General features: G+C 59.3%; 1 protein-coding gene across 1 annotated transcript in view; it reads left to right on the forward strand.

The window, feature by feature from the left end:
* The first annotated feature begins 2,082 nt into the window (after positions 1-2,082).
* The window catches only part of FAT2 (FAT atypical cadherin 2), a 39,045-nt gene continuing 14,850 nt past the window's right edge, over positions 2,083-26,277 (forward strand). The window contains exons 1-10 of the mRNA XM_049778006.1: positions 2,083-2,276; positions 8,588-11,948; positions 12,278-12,592; positions 12,737-12,795; positions 13,567-13,872; positions 14,309-14,519; positions 15,337-15,476; positions 16,197-16,457; positions 16,871-17,081; positions 22,208-26,263. Of these exons, the coding sequence (XP_049633963.1) occupies positions 8,693-11,948; positions 12,278-12,592; positions 12,737-12,795; positions 13,567-13,872; positions 14,309-14,519; positions 15,337-15,476; positions 16,197-16,457; positions 16,871-17,081; positions 22,208-26,263 (8,815 nt within the window). The 5' untranslated portion in view covers positions 2,083-2,276; positions 8,588-8,692. The remainder of the gene's footprint in view (positions 2,277-8,587; positions 11,949-12,277; positions 12,593-12,736; positions 12,796-13,566; positions 13,873-14,308; positions 14,520-15,336; positions 15,477-16,196; positions 16,458-16,870; positions 17,082-22,207; positions 26,264-26,277) is intronic.

Genomic DNA, 26,277 nt, shown 5'->3' on the forward strand with positions numbered 1-26,277 from the left:
CAGATGTCCCTGTGCCCACTGATTCATGTGCACCAGGCTCCCCCACCCCAGCGGTGGCAGCTCTGAGCTTTGGTCTGCTCTCCTGGGGACAGACAGAAAGAGTGTTGGGTCTCATCAGCAGTTGAGCAAAAGGGACCTGGGCAGGCCTAGGGGTGTCCAGATTGTAATGGCTGAGCCTGGGGCCCAAGCTCAGGACCCCGGGAATGAGGGACGGGCCCAGCAGAAATCTCGTTTCCTGCCCCAGAGGCATACACCAACAGGGCCATGTCCTGGGGTTGGAACCAGGCCTGTGTGTGCCAAACTCATGCGCTGACACTTGGCCCTGATTTCATCTTCTGTCCGACTCAACAGAGCTTAGAGCGGAGGCCTGAGAGGGGTATGTGTAGACCCCCAAAGCCAGCATCAGATGCTAGGAGCCATGGGTAGGGAGGGGGACACACCCTGCTGGACCCTCCCACTCCTGAGAAGAGACACATTCTCATCTCCTGAGCGGGGCCATGAGGGGAAACCAAGATGGCAGATGACGATCTCATTAGAGCACAAGAGTTGGGGGCTGGGGACGGAGCAATAGCATGGCGGTAGAGCATTTGCCTTGCAGGCGGACAACCCAGGATGAACCCGAGTTCGACCCCCAGCATCCCATACGGTCCCCTGAGCCTACCAGGAGTGACTTCTGAGCATAGAGCCAGGAGTAAACCCTAAGCACTCCCGGGTGTGGCCCCAAAACCAAAATCAATCAATCAATCAATCAATAAATTGCTAAAATATGTTGGGGGCTGCTGTGGGGTTCGGGAAAAAGAGGCAGGAGGGAGGTAGGGAGGAGGACAGAGGCATGGCCCTGAGCGGGGGCGTGTTTGGGGGCGGGAGCAGGTCCCTTGCAAGGGGCAGAGGCCTTCTAGGGTTCAGGGGTCCTGCACAGGGGGTGGTTATGTGGAGGAGGGTCCTGAGCTCTGAGCAGGGGCCAGGTCCATGGGCAGGGTCAGAGTTGCCGGAGAGACCCGGGGTCTCCCCAGCCCCTACTGACCTCTCTAGGTGGACACACTGAGGCAGGAACTTGGGCTGTGGCAGCAGCGGGCGGATGAGTTCACGGGCAGGCGGGGAGGAAGATGAGAGGGTGGCAGATGGCGCCGGTAGTGACCCACTCTGACTCGGTTCCCATCCCCGGGAGGGAGTCTGACACGGTTCCAGTCCCCGGAACTGGGCAGGCTGTGCCCATCTGTCCACAGTGCCCGCTGGATGCCGGCCTGGGCCTTGCTCCCTGCCCCAACCCATGTGTGGTTCAGAGCAGGCCAAGGGCTGCCCCTCTCCAAGTTTCCACCGGTGCCGGGGTCTCCAGACTGCTCTGTGGACCGACCAACCTCGGAGGCCATCCCTGGGCACAGGCCTGGGGATGTGGTTCCACTCACCCACTCGCGGGACAGCCCAGGGGTGCCCAGGAGGGGTCAGGGCTTCGTTAAATGAGAACAAAAGACTGTGGGCTCCTGCTGCCCCCCCCCACGCCCTCTGGTCCCAGAGGACCCTCCTTGGAAACTCGGTAGTGCAGCCATCGAGGCAAGAAACGGAGAGAGAAGGACGAGTTGAGAGACTGGGGGGCCGTGGTGGGGCAGGGCTGGCAGGTCCCGGTGTGGAAAGGCCATTCTGCTGGATCTGAGCAGGGCACGGGGCCAGAACCAGCTGGGGATGGGTGGGGACAAGCAGTGGCCTGGCACAGCTCTGGGGACCGTCCCACATGGCCGCAGGGCAGAGGCTGCAGGGCGGGACACAGAAGTGGGCATCGCTGTGGGCACGCAAGACAAAAGGCACCCATGCCCACTTCTGGAAGCTGAGGGCTGGCCTGGACCGCAGAGAGGCTGAGAGGGGCCTTGCAGGCTCCCAAGAGCCCCTCACGCTCCTCTCCTGTCTAGCCCAGAGGCTCAGACGAGGGAACTGGGGCAGCCAGGTTCCTTACCGGGGTCCTGGGGCCCAGACGACTGGACAGGTGACAGGGAGAGGGGACCTGGCCCGCCCCCTCCAGCCAGGCCTCAGTTTACCCTCCGCCAAGCCCACTGGCGGGATTTGAGGCCGTGCTGGGCTGTCCTGAGCTTCTGGCCCGGCACCAGCTGGCTCAGCCCCTTCTGCACGCTGCCCCGCCTTCTGCCCGCCCCACCGGGGCAGAACGCACCTTCCCTCCCTCAAAGCTGCACCGAAGCTTCCTCTCCGCCTCAGCACTGCCGCTCAGCCCGGTGGCCTGGACTCAGGCTGGCAGCTCCCTGCAGCTCCCCTCCCAAGCCCCTCAGGTAAGCACCGGGCAGGAGGAGGCGCAGGGGGTCCTTGCGGACTTGTCAGGCAGTGGGCAGGGACACCTGGGAGCGGTGGAAAGCCCAGGGGTGGGGGCTGGGGCAGCAAAGTGGGGACTGGGCTCTGCACAGGGGTTGAGAGGGCAGTGGCGGTCCACCCGTTCAAGGTCTAGGGGGAAGGGAGGCCGCCGGTACCCAGACTTCTCAGGGGTCCCTGATTGGGGGGGGGTGGGAATTGGGGTGCACTCTCCTGCACGGTATCCCAGGCCAGGAGCTTGCCACAGAGGTAGCTGCCTCATTCCACGTTTGTGCCTTTGGAGCATCTCAGACACAAGAAGGTTCTGGAGGTTGCCAGGTCAGAGGTCAGCGCAGGGCTGGGTGCACTGTACCCGCTGCCGGGAGCTGGGCCAGGCCAGGGTGTGGAGAGCGGCTGTTTGGGAAGAACTGAGACTTGGGCTCACTCCACCCAGTGGGGCTGGTGCAGAGGTGGGTGCTAGAAGGGAATATCCTGGGGTCCCCCAACTCCTACAGGAGGCCCCTAGCCTTGCAGGCGCTGCAGGCTCCACCCCCCCCCACACACCCAGGATAAAACCAGGAACAGGTTAGGGGCCCCTCGGGCCCTCCCCGCTGCCCCCGGATGGGGAAAGGCCATGGCAGGGCCTGCTCAGCCAGGCAGTGTCAGGCAGGAGCCGCGGGCGTGCCAAGGCTCGACGGGAACAGAAGGAAGCGGCAGCGGGCACCGGCCCCCGCTCCCGCCCAGCTCCTCCCGAAGCCCAGGGCACAGCCAGCACAGCCTGGGTCTTGGGCATCTCCCGGCACAGGCCCTCGCCATGCCCGTGTGCCAAGCCCCACTGTGATACCAGGAGTTCGAGGATGAGGGTTTTAGTCTTGACCAGTGCTCCTAGGGAGGATTCGTGTTCCTGTGTGCGGTTCGTGATCTGTGTGTGACTAGTGGTCCCTGCACGATTATTAATCCTGTTCAATTTGTGATCCCATGTGTGATTAGAGATCCCATGTGTGGCAGGCGGTTTTGTGCATGACTGGTGATCCCCGGTGGGACTAGTAATCTCATGCAGGAATAGCAATTCTACTGCTTTTGGGCTTTTTTGTTTGTTTATTTTGGCTTTGGGGCCACAACCCGATGATGCTCAGGGGGTTACTCCTGGCTATGCACTCAGAAATCACCCCTGGCTTTGGGGGACCATATGGGATGCCACGGATCGAACCCAGGTTCGTCCTGGGCAACAGCGTGCAAGGCAAACACCCTACCGCTGCGCTATCACTCGGGCCCCAATAATTCTCCTCTTCGGACTAGTAAGCACATGCAACCCCATCCATGACTAGTAATCCCACGTGTGACAAGCATTCTATGCTTGGCTAACGACTATCAACATGCATGGGAAGGATTCCCACAAATGGCTGTAATCCCATGCATGACTAATCTTAACGGGTACCATCGCGCATGTCCTGGGCAGCTGTGAGGTGTGGGCAGGTTCAGGACCTTCCTTGTCCATGCGAGGGTCCCTGTCCAGTGCCCCAAGTTCCTCTCACGCAGGTGTCTGACAAAGACGCAGCATGTACGATGCTGCCAGCATCATAGACACCCCTACGCCCCACTGGCCTGTGGAGGCAACCTTAGGGCTGAACTCTGACCCCTAGACTGTGACCGCCCTCCAAGGGACCCGAACTTCAGCAAACAGGTGACACCCGAGTGCCCAACCCGTGCGTACACGCACAGGAAACATGGGACACGCATCACGTTGTAGACACAAACCCCACACACCACACACAAACACGAAGCATACTCCTGTGGACACACAGTTCAGGCCTATTCCCAAGGTACATACATGCGCATGGCGTACAGTTGTACACAGAGACATGTGCTCCACAAATGCACACAACTCACATTTGCACACGTTAGAACACAAGGCACAGGCAGGCACACACCCTAGCACAAAGGGACATGCAGCACATGTACACGCAAAGCTCCCATACAGGCACCCATGGGCCACCGGCTCTAGGAGGAGCTCCCCAGGCTATGGGTCCTCCCTGGAGCTGCGAGGAATGCCGTCTGTTCTGCAGACAGAGCCACAGATGGGGTCTGTTCGCAGCCAGGGCTGCAGCCTGGTGAGGGGAACCCAGTCTCCTCCTGCCCTGTGCCCAAGACTTCCCTGCCCACACCCTTCTCATCATCTCCCCCAGCCTGCAGACGAGCGGTGACAGCACAGGTGCCCCTACGGGGTGCACTGCAGGCTCTGTGCACACTTCCGGGCCGTCACCCAAGGGCTGCCTGGAGGTGGCGGCTCCCGAGTGGGTAATGCCTGGGGCAAATGGAACAGGGCAAGCCGGGGCCAGCCCAGCCTAGCAGCCTGGGAGGAGATCGGGAAACCACGAAAGCCACTCTAGGAGGACCTGCTTGGACAGCGGTGGGCAGGGGGCGACGGGGAGGGAGGCAGCCATGGTCGGCGTCACAAATGACCTGTCACTGTGTGACACCCATCACTGTATGTGTCTCAGTTACTGTATGACCTACATTGTTGTATCTTCCCCTTCACTGTATGATCCCACACTAGTTTCCAGGTCACCCCAAGCTACCCAATAGGGGTGTCCCTGTCTGTGGAGGTTGGAACATCCGGGCCCACATGTCTGAGCAGATACCCTGCCTGTGCCTGCTGGGAACAGACCTAGCTTCCCCAGTCCCTCTACACCATGGGACAAGGACCCTGGCTTGGAGGACAGGTGGGCCGCAGGATTTGTGCTCATCCCAGCCCAATCCTGGTGTTTAGGGGCTTGGGGTTTGGGGATGGCAACTCCTGCCGTAACCTCTAGAGGGCAGCACGTCACCCCAGCACTGCCATGTGTCCGTGTCCATGTCCCGTACACCACCCCCCCACCCCCCACCCCACCCCCCCACCCCCCCCACCCCCGGCAGCCTGTCTACAGGGACCAGCCTACAGGGTTCCAGATCTACCCACAGCCCAGCCTGACCCGACAGTCAGTCAGGTCCCAGACCCTGCAGGAAGTCCCCGACCCAAAACTTGTGCGACCTGGCCTAGGAAGCTGCCACCACCGGGACCCTGCACGTTGCAAGGCTGTAAGGCTGCCATGCCCGCTGCTGTGCCCGTTGCATTGCCCGCTGTCTGCTGCTCGCTGTCCCCGCTGTCCCTGCTGACCCAAGCACTGTGCACCTGAAACCCCTCTGGGCAGCAGCACAGCAGGGCTGGGTCGGGGCTTTCTTTCACCCACCTGGTGGCCCTGTGAGGAGAGGTGTCGAGGGCATACACGTGAGGGATCAGCCAGGGCAGCTCAAGGTTCGCTCCCTGTCTCTCTCTCTCTCTAGTGACTGCCATCTCTGTACCCTCGTCCTGTCACTGGGGAGCCCTGGGATTCAGGACTCAGAGTACCAGTTCAGATCCGCAGCTATACGTGTGGGCCCTGGTCTGGGGGATCCCCACAACCTCACAGAGCCAGCAGCCTCTGGGTTGGGAAATAACAGGGTTCCCAATCCCTCATGGGATTGCATGTACACGATATGGCCTATGTGTATATGTTCAGGGGACACACCTGGCAGGTAAGCATATGTGTTTGGGTGACATATGCTCTGCTGTACATGTCTACATGCATATGCTATGTATGCCACGTGCAGGACACATGTATGGTATGGAACTGCACAAGTGTTGACATGCAAGCGTGTCTACATTAGGGCTGACATGTAAAGGTGTCCACATTAGGGCTGATAGGTGCACACTTGTGTGACGAGTCCTGTACAGATGAGCCAGGTCTCCGGGAGTCCTGTGGGCAGTTGGCCGCTGCTGTGCCCAGCAGCCCCGAGAGCTGCCAGTCGCCCACACAGGCTCATGCCACCCTGCAGGGTCCTAGCATTCCTGGCGATTCACAGAGAGCCAGGTCCCACCCGCATCCCCAAAGAGGGAACACGGATAGGCCTGGCTGCACTCCAGAACGCACTTGAGTTCCCACGTGAGGGAAGGCAGACCAACCGTGCAGACGGAGCCCAGGGGTCAGCTCCCAGGGGACAGGCTGCTCCTCTGAGTTGACGGAGGACATCATCGGCCCATGTTGCGGAGACCTGAGCACTCGCGGCTCACTCCCCTACCACTGCCAGCTCTCACCCGCAGCCCCCCATGGACAGTGGTCCTCCAAAGCCACCTGTCTACTTGTTTTTCCAAAGGGGGCGGGTGGAGAGACAGGTCAGTGAGGTTTGGAAGCACCGGGTCTGGGGTCGCACTGGATGCCCCATCGCAGGGAAGCGCCAGGAACTTGTGGATTCTGCCTCCCACTAGCTGTGTGGGATGGGAGCGCCCTGACGGAGCTGTGAGAGGGACCGGGTTGCTGTAGCCTGACCTGGCGTGGAGGACCTGCTGAGGAGGTCCTGGCCACAACCCCATAGGCTGCCGGAGAGGCTGTGGAGGGCAGGAGTGGGCCAGGGAGGGGTCAGACCACTTGAACGTGGGGTCACGAGCCCCACCCTGGGCGCAGACAAGGCCCTGTTCTGGGGCTCCAGGCATCTCCACAGTGGTGTCTGGGGTGTTGGGGACAGCTTTGGGGCTATGCTGACTCTCTGGTGACCTCAGAACTTAAAGTCTTGAGGTTTTTTATTTTTGGTTTTTGGTTTTTGGATCACACCCGGCAGCACTCAGGGATTACTCCTGGCTATGCAATCAGAAATCACCCCTGGCAGGCTCCGGGGGACCATATGGGATGTGGGGATTCCAACCACCGTCCTTCTGCATGCAAGGCAAATGCTCTACCTTCATGCTACCTCTCCAGCCCCAAAGCCTCGAAAATGAGTCAACTTGACCAACTCAGACCTTCCACCTGGTGCTGCTGAGGGGCCCCTGTCTCCCCACCCCCACCCCAGCTCCTGCTGGGACCTATTTGAGCTGACCAGATCTGAAGGCCCCACTGCCCTGCTGTTCAGGGCTGTGTACAGACTGCCCAGGCCACGCTCCTCCTGGATCCTATCTGAGCACTGCAGACAAGGGTGGCAGGTGGTGAGGGGTGGGGGCTGTGCTGGTGGCATGGGTGGGGGGATTGATACTGGGTCTGGGCTGAGAGCTGCGTGCAAGGTTCGGGAACAGGCAGGACCCACACGCAGTTCAGGACTTCATTCAGCCCTCACTGCTTCTCAGGCTGACAGGGGACCCCTTCAAGGCAATTGGGCAATGGGGAGGTGAAAGAGACAGGTTGTTGTTTCTTTTGTTGTTGTTTTTGTTTTGTTTTGCTTTGTCTTTTGTTCTTGGGCCACAACTGCAGTGCTCAGGGGTTACCCTGATTCTGCACTCAGAAATTGCTCCTGGCAGGTTCGGGAGACCATATGGGATGCCTAGGATCAAACCCGGGTCTGTCCTGGGTCACAGCATGCAAGGCAAATGCCCTACTGCTGTGCTATCTCTCCTGCCCCAGGCCCATCTTTCTCCCACCCTCTCCAACCCCAGTTAGAATCTCTGCGGTCCATGAAGTGTGTTCCGTTCTGGTCTGTGGTCTAGTCCGTGGTCCTTGGTAAGGTCTCTGGTCTGGTCCATGGTAGGTGGTCCAGTCTGTGGTCCGAGCACCCTAATGGGAGACACAGACCTCCTGAAGAACCCCAAGTTTCCTGCATGTTCCTCCCCAGGGAGCGCCAGTGCTGCCTTTGAAGAGAAGGGGCTGGAGGAACCGGTCTGCCAGCCTTGCTTCCCTGGGAATGCTGCACCCCAGCGGCAAGTGGTTGGGGCAGGGCTGCCTCCTCCACCCTCCACAGCCCCCAAAAGTTTGGTTCTGACCTGGCCAACGCAGGGTCATGGGAGAGGACCCAGGGAGAGACCCCCTTGCTGTTCCCACCTTTTCTGCCCTCTCTGCTCTCTGGAGCTTGAGTGGGGAGAAGGGGTCTATCCTGCCTGGACAGGCAATGCAGGCACAGGACTTGTCTCCACATTCCAGAGCTTTCCGTGTTCAGGCCCCGAGGCGAGTGGGTGGGGCGGGTTATTCCCGGGTCCGAGCGTCCCTGCTCCACCTTGGAGGGCCGCTGGCCAGCAGGCCACTCTCTGCCCGCTCCTAAACGAGGCCGTTTCCCAACATTTCCTGCCCTCTGAGATGGGGCACAGAGGGGCCTTGGGGTTTAAAGAGACCCCGGACACAGCTAGGCCGGAGGCAGGTGGCTTGGGAATGAGCTCAGAGCTGCCACCGTTAAAGGTGCCAGGAATCACAGGGGGTTTCCTCCTGCCCCCTGACAGTGTTGGAGGAATTTGTTCCTCTGCCATTTGGTGTGGTATCGTGGCAGGAGATTCTAAAAGGGGGTGCCCTGTGCTTCGCAGGAGACTCAGCAGCACCCGGCCTCAGCCTCCCGACCACGGACAGCCTCCTCAGACCAGGACCCTCGGAGCTGCACGCCAGCCTCTGATGTCACAGAGCTCGCAGCCATGCTGGGTGCCCTGTGGACCGCTGTCCTGCTCTGCTTGCCTCCCTTGGCCTGCATGGAGCCCTCCGGCCCAGCCTGGCGCTTCACTCACTCCCTGTACAATGCCAGCATCTACGAGAACGCAGCACCCAGGACCTACGTGGACAGCCCTGTGAGGATGGGAGTGCAACTGGCCCGGCCCGGCGTGGCCGTGAGGTACCGCATCGTGGCCGGGGACTCCGGAGGCATGTTCAGGGCTGAGGAGCATGTGGTGGGCGACTTCTGCTTCCTGAGGCTGCGCACCAGGAGTGGCAGCGGGGCCCCCGTGCTCAACCGGGAGGTGCAGGATAGGTTCACGCTGCTGGTGCAGGCGGCCGAGGCGGCCGGGGGCCGGGGCGAGCTGGCCCGTGTGGCAGTGCGCGTGCTGGACCGGAACGATCTCAAGCCCCTGTTCTCGCCGCCGTCCTACCATGTCACCATCTCCGAAGACACGCCCCTCCGCAGCCCCATCTGCAAGGTGACGGCCACTGACGCCGACCTGGGGCCCAATGCTGAGTTCTACTACGCCCTGCCTGGGAGGCCCAAGGAGCTGGCCGTGCACCCCACCACCGGCGTGGTCACTCTGATGGCGAGGCTCAGCCCCCTGGCGCACGGCGACCTCGAGTTCCGGGTGCTGGCCGTGGACCGCATGCGTCGGCTGTCAGAGGGGCCAGGCTCGGGCACCCTAGCCCGGCTGACGGTGCACGTGGAGCCTGCACGTAGGAGAGGTCCCAAGATAGCCTCGGTGCTCGTGGACCCTGAGGATGGCGTGGAAGACGGGGCCCTCGCTGTCGTTCTGCTGGACACGACCGGCCCGGGTGCCGACACCGTGGACGTGGTGGACGGCGACCCTGAGGGTTACTTCAAGGTCGTTCCAGCCTACAGCAATAGCTCCGAGTTCCGTCTGGTGCCCGTCAAAGAAGTGGACTGGCTGCAGCACCCCCAGGGCTTCAACCTCAGCCTCCGGGCACAGGCGCAGGGCCCGCCACCTGCCTCCTCCCCGACACTGACCTTCCACCTGTCGCCAGCCAGGCTGGCGGCCCTGCGGTTTGAGCAGGAGGTGTACCGGGTGCAGCTGAGCGAGCTCTCGCCCCCTGGCCGCCGAGTGCTGGTGCTGAGGGTGCCCGGAGCGCCCCCCAGTCTGCACTACATCCTGCAGCCATCCCCGGGGAGCGCGTGCTTCCGACTGCACCCACACACAGGCCTGCTCAGCACGGTGGCGGCCCTGGAGTGGCAGGAGCACCCCCACGTTCGGCTGCAGGTCCAGACGGTCCCGCTGCTGGCCTCTGCCACGGTGCTCGTGGACATCCAGGACGCCAACAACCACGCACCCACCTTCAACAGCTCCTCCTACGAGGCTGTTTTCGATGAGAACCTCCCCGCGGGCATGCGCGTGCTGACCGTGACGGCCACCGACAGGGACCAGGGTGACAATGGCCGCGTGTCCTACTCCATCGTGGGCCCCCGGGCCGTGCCCTTCGCGATCGACCCCTACCTGGGCACCATCACCACCTCCAAGCCCATGGATTACGAGCTCATGCAGAGGGTCTACCACCTCCGCATCCGCGCCTCCGACTGGGGGGCCCCGTTCCGCCGGGAGACCGACGTGCCCGTGTCCCTCCGGCTGCGGAACGCCAATGACAACCGGCCGGCGTTTGAGGCTGTGGGCTGCGTGGGGTCTCTGCGCCATGACTGGCCCGTGGGTGGGGCCGTGGCCACCGTGTCGGCCATCGACGTGGACGAACTGCAGAGCCTGCGCTATGAATTCGTGTCGGGCAACGAGCAGCATTTTTTCGACCTCCACCCACACTCGGGCCTGGTCTCCCTTCGCCGTCCATTTCCACAGAGCTCGGCGGATCCCGGGCCCACCCGCTTCTCGCTGGAGATCACCGCCTTCGACGGGAAGAACTATGCCGTGCCCATGTCACTGAACATCACCGTGGTGCCCGACGCCCGCCTGGAAGTGCCGGTGGCATGCGTGTCTACCGGGGTGCTGGCCCAGTTCACCAAGGCCGTTCTGCACGCCGCAGCGGAGCAAGGGCCTCCCCCACTGGGTGATGAGGATGACGGTGACTTTGGTTCCTTCGGCACCGCTCAGCTCAACCACTACGCCCCCCGCTTCGAGGAGCCCTTCCCTCAGAGCATCGAGGTGCTGGAGCAGGCTCCCCCAGGAACCCTGCTGACCCGCCTGGCAGCACTGGACCCCGATGACGGCTTCGGTGGCAAGCTGGTCTACGTGATCACCGGTGGCGACGAGGGCGGCCACTTTGATGTGGAACTGGAGACCGGGCAGCTCACCGTGGCCGCCTCCTTGGACTACGAGGTCGAGCGGGGCTACAGCCTGAACGTGACTGTGCATGACCTGGGCACCCCCCCGAGGTCCGCCTGGAAACTGCTGGATGTGGCGGTGAGGGATTGCAACGACCGAGTGCCCCAGTTCCCGCCTGGCGGGTACCAGCTGAACATTGCCGAGGACACGGCGGTGGGGACCACGGTGGCTGAGCTGAGAGCAGAGGACGCGGACACGGATGACAACGGAAGGGTCCGCTACACGCTGCTCACCCCCACGGAGCACTTCTCTGTGCACCCACTCACGGGGGAGCTGGTGGTCACTGCCCCCCTGGACCGGGAATCCCAGCCGCGCTTTGCCCTCAAGGTGGAGGCCCGTGACCAGCCCCGCCAAGGCCCCTCGCTGTTCTCCACTGCGGATGTGCTGGTCACGTTGGGGGACGTCAATGACCACGCGCCCCAGTGCGTGCCGGAGCTGCTCAGCCTGAAGGTCCCCGAGGACCTGCCTCTGGGCACGGTGCTGGCACTGCTCGATGCCCCCGACGCTGACCTGGGCCCGGCAGGGGAGGTGAGCTTTGCCCTCCTGGATGATGCCCACGGCACCTTCCTGGTGCACCCCGACACCGGGGCGCTCAGCCTGGAGGCAGAGCTGGACTTCGAGCAGCGAGCCGGCTACAACTTGAGCCTGTGGGCCAGAGACCGTGGCCGGCCCCGGGCCCAGCGCTCCCTGTGCCGCGTGGAGGTGATCGTGCTGGACGTGGACGAGAACCTGCACCCGCCCCGCTTCACCTCCTTTGTGCACCAGGGCCGGGTGCAGGAGAACAGCCCCTCGGGGACCCACGTGCTGACTGTCGTGGCCCTCGATGAGGACGCCGGCCTGGATGGAGAGGTGCGGTACTCCCTGCGCGCGGGCACCAGCCTCGCAGCCTTCAGCATCGACCCAGACACAGGTATGGGGCGTTGAGGGGCGCTCAGGTGACTGGGACAGGCATTCTAGGTATGTCATACATGAGTATCATGCAAAGCAGGTGTATGTTATGAATGTGCAGTTGTGTCATACATGTCCATATGTATCATGCAGGTACAGGTAAGTGCCCCCACATGTGCAGGTGAATGTCCTGCACATTGCAACTGTGTCATACATGTTTGGTTGCATGTTGTATGTGTGCCATGTTCGGATGTATGCTGTTTATGTAAAGCTGTCATGTTGTATAGGTGCACACCACGTCTATGCATCTGTGTCTATGTGTGCGTACATCTGACACTGACCCATCCGTAGGTGTGATTCGCACCCGGGCACCCCTGGACCGCGAACAGGTGGCTCACCACTGGCTGACGGTGCAGGCAGAGGACAGGGGCTTGCGGCCGCTGTCCGCGGTGAGCGAGGTCTACATCGAGGTGGCAGACGTCAACGACAACCCGCCCCGCGTGTCCAGCCCCGTGTTCTACCCGTCAGTGCGAGAGGACGTGCCCCCACACAGCCCCGTGCTGCAGCTGGAGGCCCAGGACGCTGACGCTGGCCGGGCAGGGAGGCTGCGCTTCAACCTCACGGGCGGGAACGCGCTGGGCCTCTTCGCTCTGGACCCTGACACGGGTAGGAAGGGCTGGCTGGGGGAGGAGAGTGGTGACACAGGGGTGCCCGAGAGCGGAAGCCAAGGCTCCTATCTGGGGAGTCTGGCTGCTGGGGCACAGAGCCTGCCACAGGCCCAGGGAGCCCTCAGACCTGGTCTCTATACAGGGCTTCTGTCCACGGCGCAGCAGCTGGACCGGGAAGCGAAGGACGAGCATATCTTAGAGGTAAGGGCCAGCCTTCAGGAGGGGGTTCGATTCTGCAGTGACATGGGTCAGCTCATGACACATGGGGTTACCTCAGGACACAGGTCAGCTCGGGACACATGGGTTCACCTCAGGACATCGGTCAGCTTAGGATATGAGTCACCTCAGGACATATGGGTGTCATCTCAGGACACATGGGTCACTTCAGGACACATGGGGTCACCTCATGACACATGGGGTCATCTCAGGACATGGGTCAGATCATGATATGGGTCAGCTTAGGACATGGTTCACCTTGGGACACATAGGGTCATCTCAGGACATGCAAGTCATCTCAGGACACAGGTCAGCATAGGACTTGGGTCACTCCAGGACACATGAGGTCACCTCGGGCACAGAAAACAGATCCCCTACGTCACTGCTTCCGGCAAAGAAACCTCCTGCTGATACCTAAGAGCCAGGTCTGGTCTCCCCACGAGTGCTGCCATCTGGGTGTGATGTCACAGCCATGTATGTGTGGCTGCACCGCTGGGACACATGCAGAGACTTGCATATGCATGGAACCTGCATACCTGCTCATATTCCGTGTGCTGGCTCTCACCCAGGAACACAAGCTATCGCCACCCCCAACCCAGGCAGTGGGAGTCGGTCCAAGGGGGAAGTCTGCGCAGCCCTAGAAGCTGCAGGAATCAGGCCACAATCAGACACGCAGCATCCCTGAGCTGGGTCCAGGTGTGTGCTGGGATGCCAGGCAGGGGGTAGGGCCATGTCTGACTCTGTCCCCACGTGCAGGTGGCCGTGCAGGACCTCGGGGAGCCCCCACAGAGGAGTACCTGCAGGGTGGTGGTGCTTGTGGAGGACGTCAATGACAACGCCCCCAGCTTTCCCCACAAACTCTTCACCGTGCGTCTCCCAGAGAGCATGGGGGCGCCCGGGCTCCTGTACCGGCTAGTGGCGGCGGATCCGGACCTGGGGCCCAACGGCCAAGTCACCTACAGCATCGAAGACAGCGACACTGATGGCTTCACAGTGGAGCCCGCCACAGGCGTGGTGCGGGCCAACCGCACCTTCCGGGCTGGAGAGTACAACATCCTGACGGTGAGTGGGGTCCTCATGGGCTTTTCCAAATACTGGCAGGGGTCATCAGGCCAGAGCTTCTGACCAGCGGGGGTCCTTCCGATTAAAGACTCAGATGGAGAGGCATCGGGGCATGGAGCACAGCCTCTCCCATGTCGCCATGACATGGGCAAGAGACCACGTGTGACTGGGCAGCCCCTGCGGGCACACGGGAGATGCTCGTGCCCCCTTCTGGGCTGTCCAGAGGGATCCCCTTCCTGCTATGGCAATGGGGAGGGCAGAGATGAGTGGGTCCAGCACACGGCAGACCATCCTGGTAGTGACCCATTACTAAGGTTCTGGAGCTGGCTGCCCTGTGGCCCATACACATGGGGCCTGCTTTGAGTGGCTGCACATAACACAAGAGACAGAACTGCCCCAGCCTGGCCCAGGACCCCATCTCAGCGCCTCTTTCCAGGTCAAGGCCACAGACGGTGGCCAGCCGGCGCTCTCGGCCAGTGTCCGGTTACACGTAGAGTGGATCCCGCAGCCACTGTCTCTCAGCACCCCGCTGGCCTTCGAGGAGCTCCACTACCATTTCTCGGTCATGGAGACGGACCCTGTGAACCACATGGTGGGAATGGTCAGTGTCCAGGGCCACCCTGGACTCTTGTGGTTCAGCATCTCAGGTGAGGGCCTAGGAGCCGGGGGTGGGGGCCTCCAAACATACCTGAGGGTAGCCCATGGCCACAGCAGCCGAGTGGAGGCAGGGATCTTCTGGGGCTGGCTCCCCAAATGCAGCCCCGCCCCAGTGACTTACAGATCCGGAGAAGAGCTTCTCAGGGAGAACATGGTCAGGTGTTGTGGCTGTTCCTATGGATCCCTAAACCAAGCTTTGTTGCCATTCCTGGGAAAAGTGCAGACCTTGAGGGGTCAGATAGATGCTGAGTTCTGCTCCTCCAAATGTGCGGGTGTGTGCAAGCATGCATACTGGCAACTGGCACAGGGACTCTGAGGACTCTGGTAAGAACCCGTCCTGGGGGCCCATCCCTGGAGACCTGGTCCTGGAGTGTTGCAGAGCCTGTGGGCTGTAAGTCCTCAAGAACACATGGCCTCCCCTGCAGGAAGTTCGGAAAGCACTTCCCTGATGAGAGGAGGGCCCGGCGCTACCCCCCCACAGTCATGATTTTGGGGATCAGGGATTTCCCAACTGCTGCCCATCATGCTCTGCACCCCCACAGGCACAGCTCTTCAAGCACGGAGCACCCACTTGAGCATCCAGCTCCACCCACAATTCCAGCCCTGCCATATGCAAGGTCCCCACTTGTGTCCCTGGTTCTGCACTATCACGACAGCTTCACTCTGTGCTACTGCTCAGATGGCGGCCACGTTGGGCCACTCCATAGGGTCTCCCCCACCCTCCCATCTCTGACCAGCTCCCCCCTCGGTCGGTGGGCCCTTTGGGGGGACATCTGCTGCCAGTCACCAGGTTCTCTGTTCCCCAAGGTGGGGGCGAGGACATGGACTTTGATGTGGACAAGGTCACTGGCAGTTTGCTCATTGCCAGCCACCTGGATGTCAGGAGGCGACAAAGCTACAACCTGACTGTGGAGGTGACCAACGGCGTCCACAGCATTGCCACACAGGTCTGACACCCCAGAATGGGCAGCCACAAGGGGCAGCAGAAGGTGGAGGTGGGGCGTGGACTGAGCCATACGGGGGCTGGTTCTCCCACCACGTGAGTTTTTGGGCAAAATGTCATGAGGAAAATTCCGGTACTGCCTCCACAGGGGGTGATGTAAGGTATCCCTTCCCCCAAAGCCCTAAGCTTTTTTTTACTTATTAATTTTTTCGTTTTGGGTCACACCCGGCTGTGCTCAGGGGTTATTCCTGGCTCTGTGCTCAGAAATCGCTCCTGGCAGCTTGGGGGACCATATGGGATGCTGGGATTTGAACCTGAGTCTGTCCCAGGTTGCCTGCATGCAAGGCAAACACCTGTCACTGTGCTGTGCTACTCCCTCCTTTTTTTTTTTTTGGTCCTAAGCTTTCTGTTATGTTCATCCCTCCTAATGGCCAGACACCCCCACCTGAAATGGGCGGGTGACTTTAAATAAAGATTAAGAGAGGTTGGCTAGAGGGAGGAAGAGAAGCAGCAAGGAAGCATGGAGAGCAGCCAAAAGGGAGACAGAGAGAGCTCCTGGGAGAAAGATGAGCTAGGCAGACCTGGCGCAGTCTGCACATGGCAGAGAAAAGGCCGTGAGGGAATAAGGCAAGCTGACTCCAATGGAATATAAATAAATAGATCAGCAGGGTGATACTGGCACCGGCCGAGTGCCTGGCCCGTCATTGCCCCCACCCACTTCCAGGTCCACATCGAGGTCTTTGCCAACATGAACCGCCACCGGCCACAGTTCACGCAGGCTCAGTATGAGGTGCGAGTGCCCGCGGGTACACCGCCAGGCGTGCAGCTGCTCCGCGTGCAGGCCACGGACCTCGACCATGGCAAAGGCCTCGTCTATACCATCCACGGCGGCAGCAACCTCTTCCAGCTGGAGCCCAACAGCGGGACTCTAATCACCGTGGCCGACCTGGGCCCGGGGCCCGTCCAGTACACACTTACTGTCATGGTGAGTGTTGGCTGTGTGCTGACCGCTGTTTACCGTGATGGCCGCTCCCGCTGTGCTTGGTCTGAACCCGTGCTGTCTGTGGCACTGTGCCCTTGGCAGATGTTTTGGCACTGAGACCAGGCTGGGGTGAGGCACACAAGCTTCCCAAGTCATGTCCAGGGGTCTGGACTCTCCATGCAATGCTCTGGCTACAAGGCTGGTCAGCTCCATGTGAGGGTGCGAGGAGATGGCCACGCTGGTGACACCAGGTTCACCCTGGGTTTATCATGGACCACCAGACCTCCCCCCCCATATCTGGGACTCATTGAGCACTTCTGAAGCCCACTCTGGGGGCAGAGTGGTCAGCAACCCCAGCCCTCTTCCGCCTTGGCTCTCTAGTTTGAGCTTCCCTCCCGCTGTCTCCCACTGCCCAGGTTCGAGACCAGGAGGTGCCCATCAAGAGGAACTTCATGTGGGTTCAGGTGTTTGTGGAGGCTGGGAACCTCCACCGGCCGCACTTCACCCAACACCACTACGAGGCCCAGGTGCCCTATACAGCGGCCCCCGGCACGGAGCTGCTGCAGGTGCGCGCCCTAGATGGGGACCTGGGCCCCCATGCCGATGTCCACTACTCGCTTCTCAAAGGTGAGGCCTGCGGGACTGTGAAATTGTTTGATGCATGTTCCACAAACCCCAGCAAGGGAGAGAGATCCCCATGCCCCCGATCCGGGTAGGACAAGAGAGGCGAGTCTGGTAGCTCTTTCGACACAGGAAATAATCCACACACAACTGGGAAAGAATAACAGGCTAGCAACCCACACATCTTGCGAACCAAGATGGCAGCTCCCCCTCCAGGCTTCCCAGGCCTTCTTTATTGGGAACAAAGCCCACCCCAAGAGCGGGGACTAGGCCAAGTAAAAACTGGGCCAAGTGAAAACAACATGGGACCCCAGAGCTAGGCAGGCACATGAGGCCGTGGGCATGACAGAGGGATCTGTGGGGATGTGGCCATGGGCCACGTGCAAACACCACTGCTGGGCACAGGCTGGTGTGACTACACACCGGTACAACCCTGAATGCCGAACTCTGCTGAGGTCACTGAAGCCTCCTATATGTAAAATGGTTTATCCTATCTCAGAAGTGAAACCAGGGCCAGAGAGATAGCACAGTGGTAAGGCATTTGCCTTAGATGCAGGAGGACAGTGGTTCGAATTCCGGCATCTCATATGGTCCCTCAAGCCTGCCAGAGTGATTTCTTTCTTTTTCTTTCTTTCTTTTTTTTTTTTGTTTGTTTGTTTGTTTTTTTGTTTTTGGGCCACACCCGGCGGTGCTCAGGGCTTTCTCCTGGCTGTCTGCTCGGAAATAGCTCCTGGCAGGCACGGGGGACCATATGGGACACCGGGATTCGAACCAACCACCTTTGGTCCTGGATCAGCTGCTTGCAAGGCAAATGCCACTGTGCTATCTCTCCGGGCCCGCGATTTCTTTCTTTTCTTTTCTTTTTCTCTTCTTTTTTTCTTTTGGTTTCTTGGGCCACATCCGTTTGATGCTCAGGGGTTACCCCTGGCTAAGTGCTCAGAAATTGCCCCTGGTTTGGGGGACCATATGGGATGCCGGGGGATCAAACCGCAGTCCTTCCTTGGTTAGCGCTTGCAAGGCAAACACCTTACCTCTAACGCCACTTCACCGGCCCCCCAGGAGCAATTTCTTTTCTTTTTTTTTTTTTTTTTTTGGTTATTTTTGGTCACATCCAGCGGTGCTCAGGGGTTACTCCTGGCTGTCTGCTCAGAAATAGCTCCTGGCAGGCACGGAGGACCATATGGGACACCGGGATTCGAACCAACCACCTTTGGTCCTGGATCAGCTGCTTGCAAGGCAAACGCCGCTGTGCTATCTCTCCGGGCCCCACCAGGAGCGATTTCTGAGCATAGAGCCAGAAGTAACCCCTGAGCACTGCCAGGTGTGACCCAAAAACCAAAAAGCAAACAAACAAGCAAACAAACAAACAAAAAAGAAGTGAAACCAGGGCCAGAGCAGGCACAAAGGAAGGTGCTTCCAGTGTGTGGTGTGTGGTACACCTGGATTCCATCCTTATAGGGTCCCCCAAGCCCAACCAGGAGTGATCCCTGAGTGCAGAGCAAGAGTAAGTTCTGAGCACAACTGGGCGTGGCCAAAAACCAAGTAAGAAAAGAAAAAGAAGCAAGAAATAAAATAAACAGTGTCAGAAAGGCTTTGCAGAAACTATCAGTAAAATGGAAGGTGGGGGACCAGAGAGAGCATTGAGGTAAGGCATTTATTTGCCTTGCATGCTGAAGGACTGTGGTTCGAATCCAGGCATCCCCGATGGTCCTCTGAGACTGCCAGGAGTGATTTTTTTTAATTTTTTATTTTTAATTATGAGACCAAAGATGCAAAGAAAGAGAACAAGGTAAAGTTACAGTGGAAGGATAATCACCCATACCCAGAATTCTCAGAAGTCCCCTTGCTGAGATCTTAACTTTGGACTTTAAGAACATTAAGAAAAATAAAACAGAACCCATGTACAATTACTTTGTCCCTCAAGTCCCCAGATTGTAATACATTATAATATTTCTTAGCAGCACACAAAGCAATTTAAAGCCATAAAACGGGGCCGGCGAGGTGGCGCTAGAGGTAAGGTGTCTGCCTTGCAAGCGCTCGCCAAGGAAAGGACCACGGTTCAATCCCCCGGTGTCCCATATGGTCCCCCCAAGCCAGGGGCAATTTCTGAGCACGTAGCCAGGAGTAACCCCTGAGCATCTAACGGGTGTGGCCCGAAAAACAAAAACAAAAAAAAAGCCATAAAACTTATGTAACTCCTTAAACATTAAAGGCATAGTATTTTTTTACATTTCCATGCACATACATATTAGTTTAAGTTAACCTAAAAAGTTTAAGTGGATTTTTTGTAAGGATTAGAGTCAAAGGAGCACAGTAAAAACGGTATTAGAGTGGCAATTATTGTTTGCATAGGCCCACCAAAATATGAGGGACATGGAAAGGAAGAACCTTGGCCTATATACAAGGAGACCCTACCCCTGAAGTTTCCTGGCATAAGACTAACTCTAGGCTCCAGGCAAGCTAGTTTGTCCAATCCAAGACATTGTCTGTAATGCCAACACACTTTTATTTATTTTTGGGTTTTGGGCCACACCCGGCGTTGCTCAGGGGTTGCTCAGAAATAGCTCCTAACAGGCATGGGGGACCATATGGGACAACCACCTTTGGTCCTGGATCGGCTGCTTGCAAGGCAAACACCGCTGTGCTATCTCTCCGGCCCCAACACACTTTTATTTTTCACACAGTCTCTATTGTTGGTATCATGTTACTGAATTAAAAATCCTGAAATTTGCATATCTTACATTGAAGTCAGGATGTGGAGCATCCTCTAGTTTCACTTCACAATAAAAGGGCAATGCAGAGAGCACTGTCATTTAAGCAGGTCGTTGTTGTTGCTAAGTCTTCTCAGTGTTAAGAGAAGTCTCTTTTGAGCGGGTCTAAATCAGAGCAGCGGTAGGGTCTTCCCTGGTAGAGGATTGCTTCCAGGTGATGTTATAGACAAACTTGGATGTTTCGTGGATGGCTTCCCTGGTTCAGGGGTGAATGGAGAATGCACATTCTTCTGAGGCATGTGCCAGGTCATTATGTCAATGTTCAGGGTGTAAGGTCCCGTTGCACTACAAGATTTGTGTGTACCAATCTCTATTAGATAAGATCTTATTTGTATGTATAGTATTTTCTCATTTTAATGTGCCTATGCAAACAAGGAGCAATGCTAAGTGACATTATCGGCGTATATGGGGGCCATAAGAAAAAGTCCAACAATCCCCATGACATGGTTCAATCATAAGCATTAAACTGGGGGACTCTTTCACCAAAATTCCTCATTGAACAGCTCACAAAGAGAAGAAAAGATAATAATTTGTTAGAATAGTCACTGTATAAGAAAATATTTAGTAAGACTTACAGCTTTCAGAGAAAAAACACAAAAATAGGGGCCGGGCGGTGGAGCTAGAGGTAAGGTGCCTGCCTTGTCTGCGCTAGCCTTGGACGGACCGTGGTTTGATCCCCCGGTTTCCCATATGGTCCCCCAAGTCAGGAGCGACTTCTGAGCGCATAGCCTGGAGTAACCCCTGAGCGTCAGCGGGTGTGGCCCAAAAACCAAAAAAAAAAAAAAAAACAAAAAACCCAAAAACCAAAAAAAAAAACACACACAAAAATATTCAAAAGACATACATGTCCATTTTATGTCTCTTGATATAGTTGGGAGTTGTTAGTTCCAATGCGCGGCTTTGGTCTGTGATTAGGATTTTGCGGTACTGAAGTTAAAAAGAATAATGTTGGTTACTGATGGTTGGGGGCGTGAGAGAGTTAAGGAGTGAAAATGAGCTTTGTAGGGGAGTGCAAAAGGGCAGAATACAAAATGAACATTCTGCATACGCAAAACATAACTTAAGGATAGGGAATACTCTTAATATATATAGTGCCCCTGCGTGGTTTTGAACATGTAGACTGATAAGAAATTGCCAGTGACAACCTTAGTGCAACCGAGCAAATCTCAGCACACCTCAAGTTAGGACCCACCTTGTCTGGCCACCTGGACTGGCACCCAAGGAAGGCCTGGAGGCCGGGGGCAGAGGAGGGGATGGCTGGGGGCCTATTAAGGCCCTCAGCAACCCAAGTTAGGGAGAAGGTCTTCGACATAGGGTCTCCCCAAACCCCATGTCGGCTAGAGCTAGTCTCCAGATCAAGAAAGGATTTGGTAGAGAGCTGGAAGCCAGGATCTTCCCGCCCTCCTCCCTGTGCCCTTCCCACCTAGTGCTGGGGGAAGGGTGGGGAAAGCTTGGGACCCCATCCAGAGGGACCACCCGACACCCACCTTATGCCAGGAGTGATTTCTAATGTAACTCCAGAAGTAGCCCTGAGTGCTGCCAGGTCAAAATCAAAAAAAAAAAAGAAAGAAAGAAAGAAAGGGTTGGGCTCAGGAGTTAGCACAGGTGTCTTGTACAGGTGAGTTCGGGTAACACTTACTTGATCCCATGAACCACTGAGGGTCCCACATACAGCAAAGGACAGATATAAACATGTTAACCTTCCTTAGGCTGCTAATGGGGTTGACACTGAGTTGTCACAGCTGATAGAAAATGGACACCTGGTGATCAACACACAGGAGAGGTATCAAGGCCTTTCAACATCCCCAACCCCGTGACCCTCAGGCCTCAGTGTCCAGGGGGGCGAAACCTTAATGGTGCCAGCTCTGCCACTGTCATCTGTGCGGGATGGAAGATGCGATCCCAGGTGCCGCCTCACAGCTGCCCCTATCTGCCTGGGCTAACATGCTTCAGTGTCAGTTTCTCCCCCATACCACACTTGGGGTCTCCCCTCTGACTCCACTAGTGAGGTCTCCTCACACCATACTCAGACACTCAGGACCACTGCAACCCGCTGCATTGGGTGCATGCTTTCCGTGGAGTGTGGCTATCTAGGGTGTCACTGTAGGGTATCACTGTTCACGGACCATGGCTGTCCTTGCGGTGTCACTGTCTGTGGGACATCACTGCCCATGATATCACTGTCCAGGAGCCGTGGCTAATCAGGGAGTGTCACCGAGTGTCACTGTCCATGGGACATCACTGTCTATGGGGAGTCGGTTTGTGGGAGTCACTGTCCTTCCATGCCCAGGGCAGGTGGGGGTGCCACCCAGCAGGTCTGCTCTGAACTATGCTGGCCGTGACCTTGCCATGTCTCTGCAGGGCACAGCACGGGGCTCTTTGCCCTGGATGGCCTCCTTGGAACACTCACCCTTGCCCAGCGGTTGCCCCTGACTGGACCGGCCCAGCATAGGCTGACCATCAGGGCGGAGGACCAAGGCTCGCCCCCGCAGCACGCTCTGGCCACAGTGCTCGTCCACGTGTACCCCGCGCACAGTAGCGCACCCCGCTTCTCCCAGGCTGAGTACTTCGTGGAAGTCCCGGAGTCGGTGCCTGTGGGCTCCCCAGTCCTGCGTGTGGCAGCCACCAGCCCCTCGGAGGTCTCCTACGAGCTGACGGATCGGGGCAAGGATGCCGCCTTCTCCCTGAACCCCTATTCTGGCCTCCTCTACACCCAGAAACGCCTGGACCATGAGAGGTTGGCATCCCACCAGCTGCGGGTCCGCGGGCACAGCATGGCCGGCACCTTCACCGACGTGTCGGTGCTCGTGTCTGTCATCGACATCAACGACCACGCGCCTGCCTTCTCGCAGCCCACGTTCCTGGGGCACATCAGTGAGGCAGCCCCACCGGGCAGCCTGGTCACAGATGGCAGCCACAACCCACTGGTACTGCGTGCAGCTGACGGGGATGGGGACGGGGACGCGCTGCTCACCTACGAGGTCCTTGAGCCCGAGGTGCTGCGCTTCTTCCGGCTGGACAGCAGCATGGGCACCCTGACCACCGCCGCGGAGCTGGACTATGAGCGTGTGGCCTCCTTCCGGTTCCGGGTGTACGTCCGTGATCAAACCGCACCTGTCCTGTACGCACCCCGGCCCTCCTGGGTCACGGTGATGGTCACGGATGTCAACGACACGCCCCCCAAGTTCTCACAGCGTATCTATGAGGTCGTGGCCACAGGGCCCGTCCACCCAGGCATGGAGCTCCTGACCGTGAGTGCCAATGACCCCGACTCCACTGTGACCTACAGCGTGGTGGCCGGCAACGCCGACAGGGCAGTGACCCTGCACCCTGACAACGGGCACCTCTGGGTGGCGAACCCCACTCTGTTGGGGGTTGGCCGGGAGCTGACAGTCGGGGCCTCCGATGGCCTCCATGAGGACACAGCCCTGGTGCGGGTGAGGGTGGCCCCCGCAGAACTCACAGACTTGCGGTTTGATCAGGACACGTTCAGGGCGTCCGTGAAGGAAAACGAGCCTGGCGTGCAGACACTGGTGCTGCTGGGAGTAACAGGCGCGTGCCCCAATGACAGCCTGGCCTTCGCACTCCTCAACGCGACCGACCACTTTTGCGTGGCACGCTCGGCCGGTGTGCTGCAGACATGTGACCAGCCCTTAGATCGCGAGCAGCAGGATGTCCATGTGTTGGCCGTGGAGGTGCGTGACAATCGTGTCCCCCCGCGTGTGGCCCAGGCGCTGGTCCACATCTCGGTGGAGGATGTCAACGACCACCGCCCCGAGTTCCAGCACCTGCCCTACACAGCCGTGGTCCCCGACGGCACGGAGCCCGGTGACGTTGTCTTCCAGGTCTTGGCCACCGACCAGGACTGGGGTGCCTACGCCAAGGTCACCTACTCCCTGGCTGAGAACTACGCCTACTTCCGCATCGACCCCTTCCAGGGGGACATCTCGCTCAGGAGGCCTCTGGACTACCAGGCCCTCAACACCTACCGCCTGGGGGTGATCGCGAGCGATGGCGGGAGCCCCCCGCTGCGGGCGGAGGCCGAGGTCCTGCTGGTGGTGAGGAACAAGACCAATCCGCTGTTCCAGAGCCCCCGCTACACTATCCGGGTACCCGAGAACATCCCTCCCGACACCCCCGTCCTCCACACGCAGGCCCGCAGCCCTGAGGGCCACCAGCTCGTCTACCACATCCCCGAGACGGAGGCGCTGTCCCAGGTGGCCGTCAACTTCAGGACAGGCATGGTGAGCATCACGGGTCCCCTGGACCACGAAGCTGAGACCAGCCACGTGTTCACAGTCAGGGCCACGGACACAGCGCTGGGCTCGTTCTCCGAGGCCACCGTGGAGCTCCTGGTGGACGATGTCAACGACAACGCGCCCGCCTTCCCCAACCAGGTCTACTCGGCGGCTGTGCCTGAGGGCTTGCCTGCACACACCCCGGTGATCCGACTGCTGGCCTCCGACCGGGACTCCGGCCAGAACCGCGACGTTTCCTATCGCATCGTGGATTCCGACTCGGACGCATCCAGCTTCTTCCATGTGGACGCGGCCACTGGGCAGCTGTCCACCACGCAGGAACTGGACTATGAGAGCCGCCAGCAGTTCCAGGTGCGGGTCCAGGCAACGGACGGGGGCGACCCCCCACTCAGCGGGGAGACCTTGGTCAACGTGCACGTGTCCGACGTCAACGACAACCCTCCCGCCTTCAGGCAGTCACAGTACGAGGCCAACGTGAGTGCTCAGGCCACCTGCGGCCACCTGGTGCTGCGCGTGCAGGCCCTGGATGCCGACCACGCCGATGCCCCCCACCTGCACTACCTGATCCTGTCAGGCAATCAGGACCGGCACTTCTCCATCAACCGCTCTTCGGGGATCATCTCCCTGCTGAACCTGTGCAAGAAGCAGCTGAATGCATCGTACAACCTGCGAGTGGGCGCCTCCGACGGCGTCTTCCGTGCCACCGTGCCCGTCTACATTAACACCACGGCTGCCAACGCGCACAGTCCCACCTTCTTGCAGCCCCTGTACGAGGCAGAACTGGCCGAGAACGCTGCGGTGGGCACCGAGGTGGCCGTGCTGCGGGCGCTGGACGCCGACAGCGGTCCCTACGGGGCAGTGGAGTACACCATCATCAACCAGTTGGCCGGAGAGAAGTTCGCCATTGGACCGGACGGCCGGGTCCACACGCTGCAGAAGCTGGACCGGGAGAATGCAACGGAGCGCGTGGTGGCTGTGCGGGTGATGGCGAGGGACGGAGGGGGCCGAGCCGGCTTCTGCACCTTGAGGGTCATCCTGACGGATGAGAACGACAACATGCCCTGTTTCTCAGCCCCCGAGTACACCGTGTCCGTCCCTGCCAATGCCAGCAGGCACGCCCCGCTCCTCCGTGTCCTAGCCTATGACGCCGATGAAGGCCACCACGCGGATGTCACCTACTCGGTGGCTGCAACAGAGGGTGGGGAAGACGCCTTGGTGGACGTGGATCCCATCAGCGGCCTGGTGCGCGTGAAGGAGAGCCTGGTGGGCCTGGAGAACCACACCGTAGACCTGACGCTGCGGGCCCAGGATGGGGGCCCTCCACACTGGGACTCCCTGGTCCCCTTACACCTTCAGGTGGTGCCCAGTCAGGCAGCCCTGCCCAGGTTCTCCGAGCCCCTGTATACGTTCTCGGCTGCCGAGGACCTCGCCGAGGGTGCGGCCGTGGGCTCTGTCCGGGCCGAGGTGGGCCATGAGCCCATCATCTACAGCCTGGTGCAGGGTGCCACGCCAGAGAGCAACCAAGAAGGTGCTTTCACTCTGGACCCCCACACCGGGCTGCTCAAGGTGGGCCGGCCACTGGACTACGAGGCCACCAAGTGGTACCAACTGGACCTGCTGGCGCACTGCACACATGGAGACACGCGCCTGCTGGCCCTGGCCTCCGTCCACGTCCAGGTGCTGGATGTTAATGACAACCACCCCCTGTTCGAGGCTGACCCTTACCGGGCCGTGCTGGCTGAGAACATGCCTGCTGGCACAGCCGTCATCCAGGTGACCGCCGGCGACCGGGACAGCGGGCGCAGTGGCCAGGTGAGCTACCGACTGCGCGCAGAGCCTGCTGGCCGTCTGCACCAGCTCTTCACCGTGGACAGTGACACAGGCTGGGTCCGTGCACTGCAGCCACTGGATTGTGAGTCGGCACAAAGTCACCGTTTCCACGTGGAGGCCCATGACCATGGCAGGGTTCAGTTGACCTCGCAAGTGCTGGTGGAGGTCACAGTGACCGATGAGAATGACCACGCACCCCATTTTGAGGCTGACAGCTACCGAGGGGCCGTGGTGGAGAACGGGGCTCCCGGGGAACCAGTGGTGGCCCTGCGGATCTCGGATGCTGACGTGTCTGCGCGTAACAGTCAGGTCACCTGCTACATCACTGGTGAGCATGGCCGT

Source organism: Suncus etruscus, chromosome 8 (genome assembly GCF_024139225.1).
Source record: "Suncus etruscus isolate mSunEtr1 chromosome 8, mSunEtr1.pri.cur, whole genome shotgun sequence".
Lineage (NCBI taxonomy): Eukaryota > Metazoa > Chordata > Mammalia > Eulipotyphla > Soricidae > Suncus > Suncus etruscus.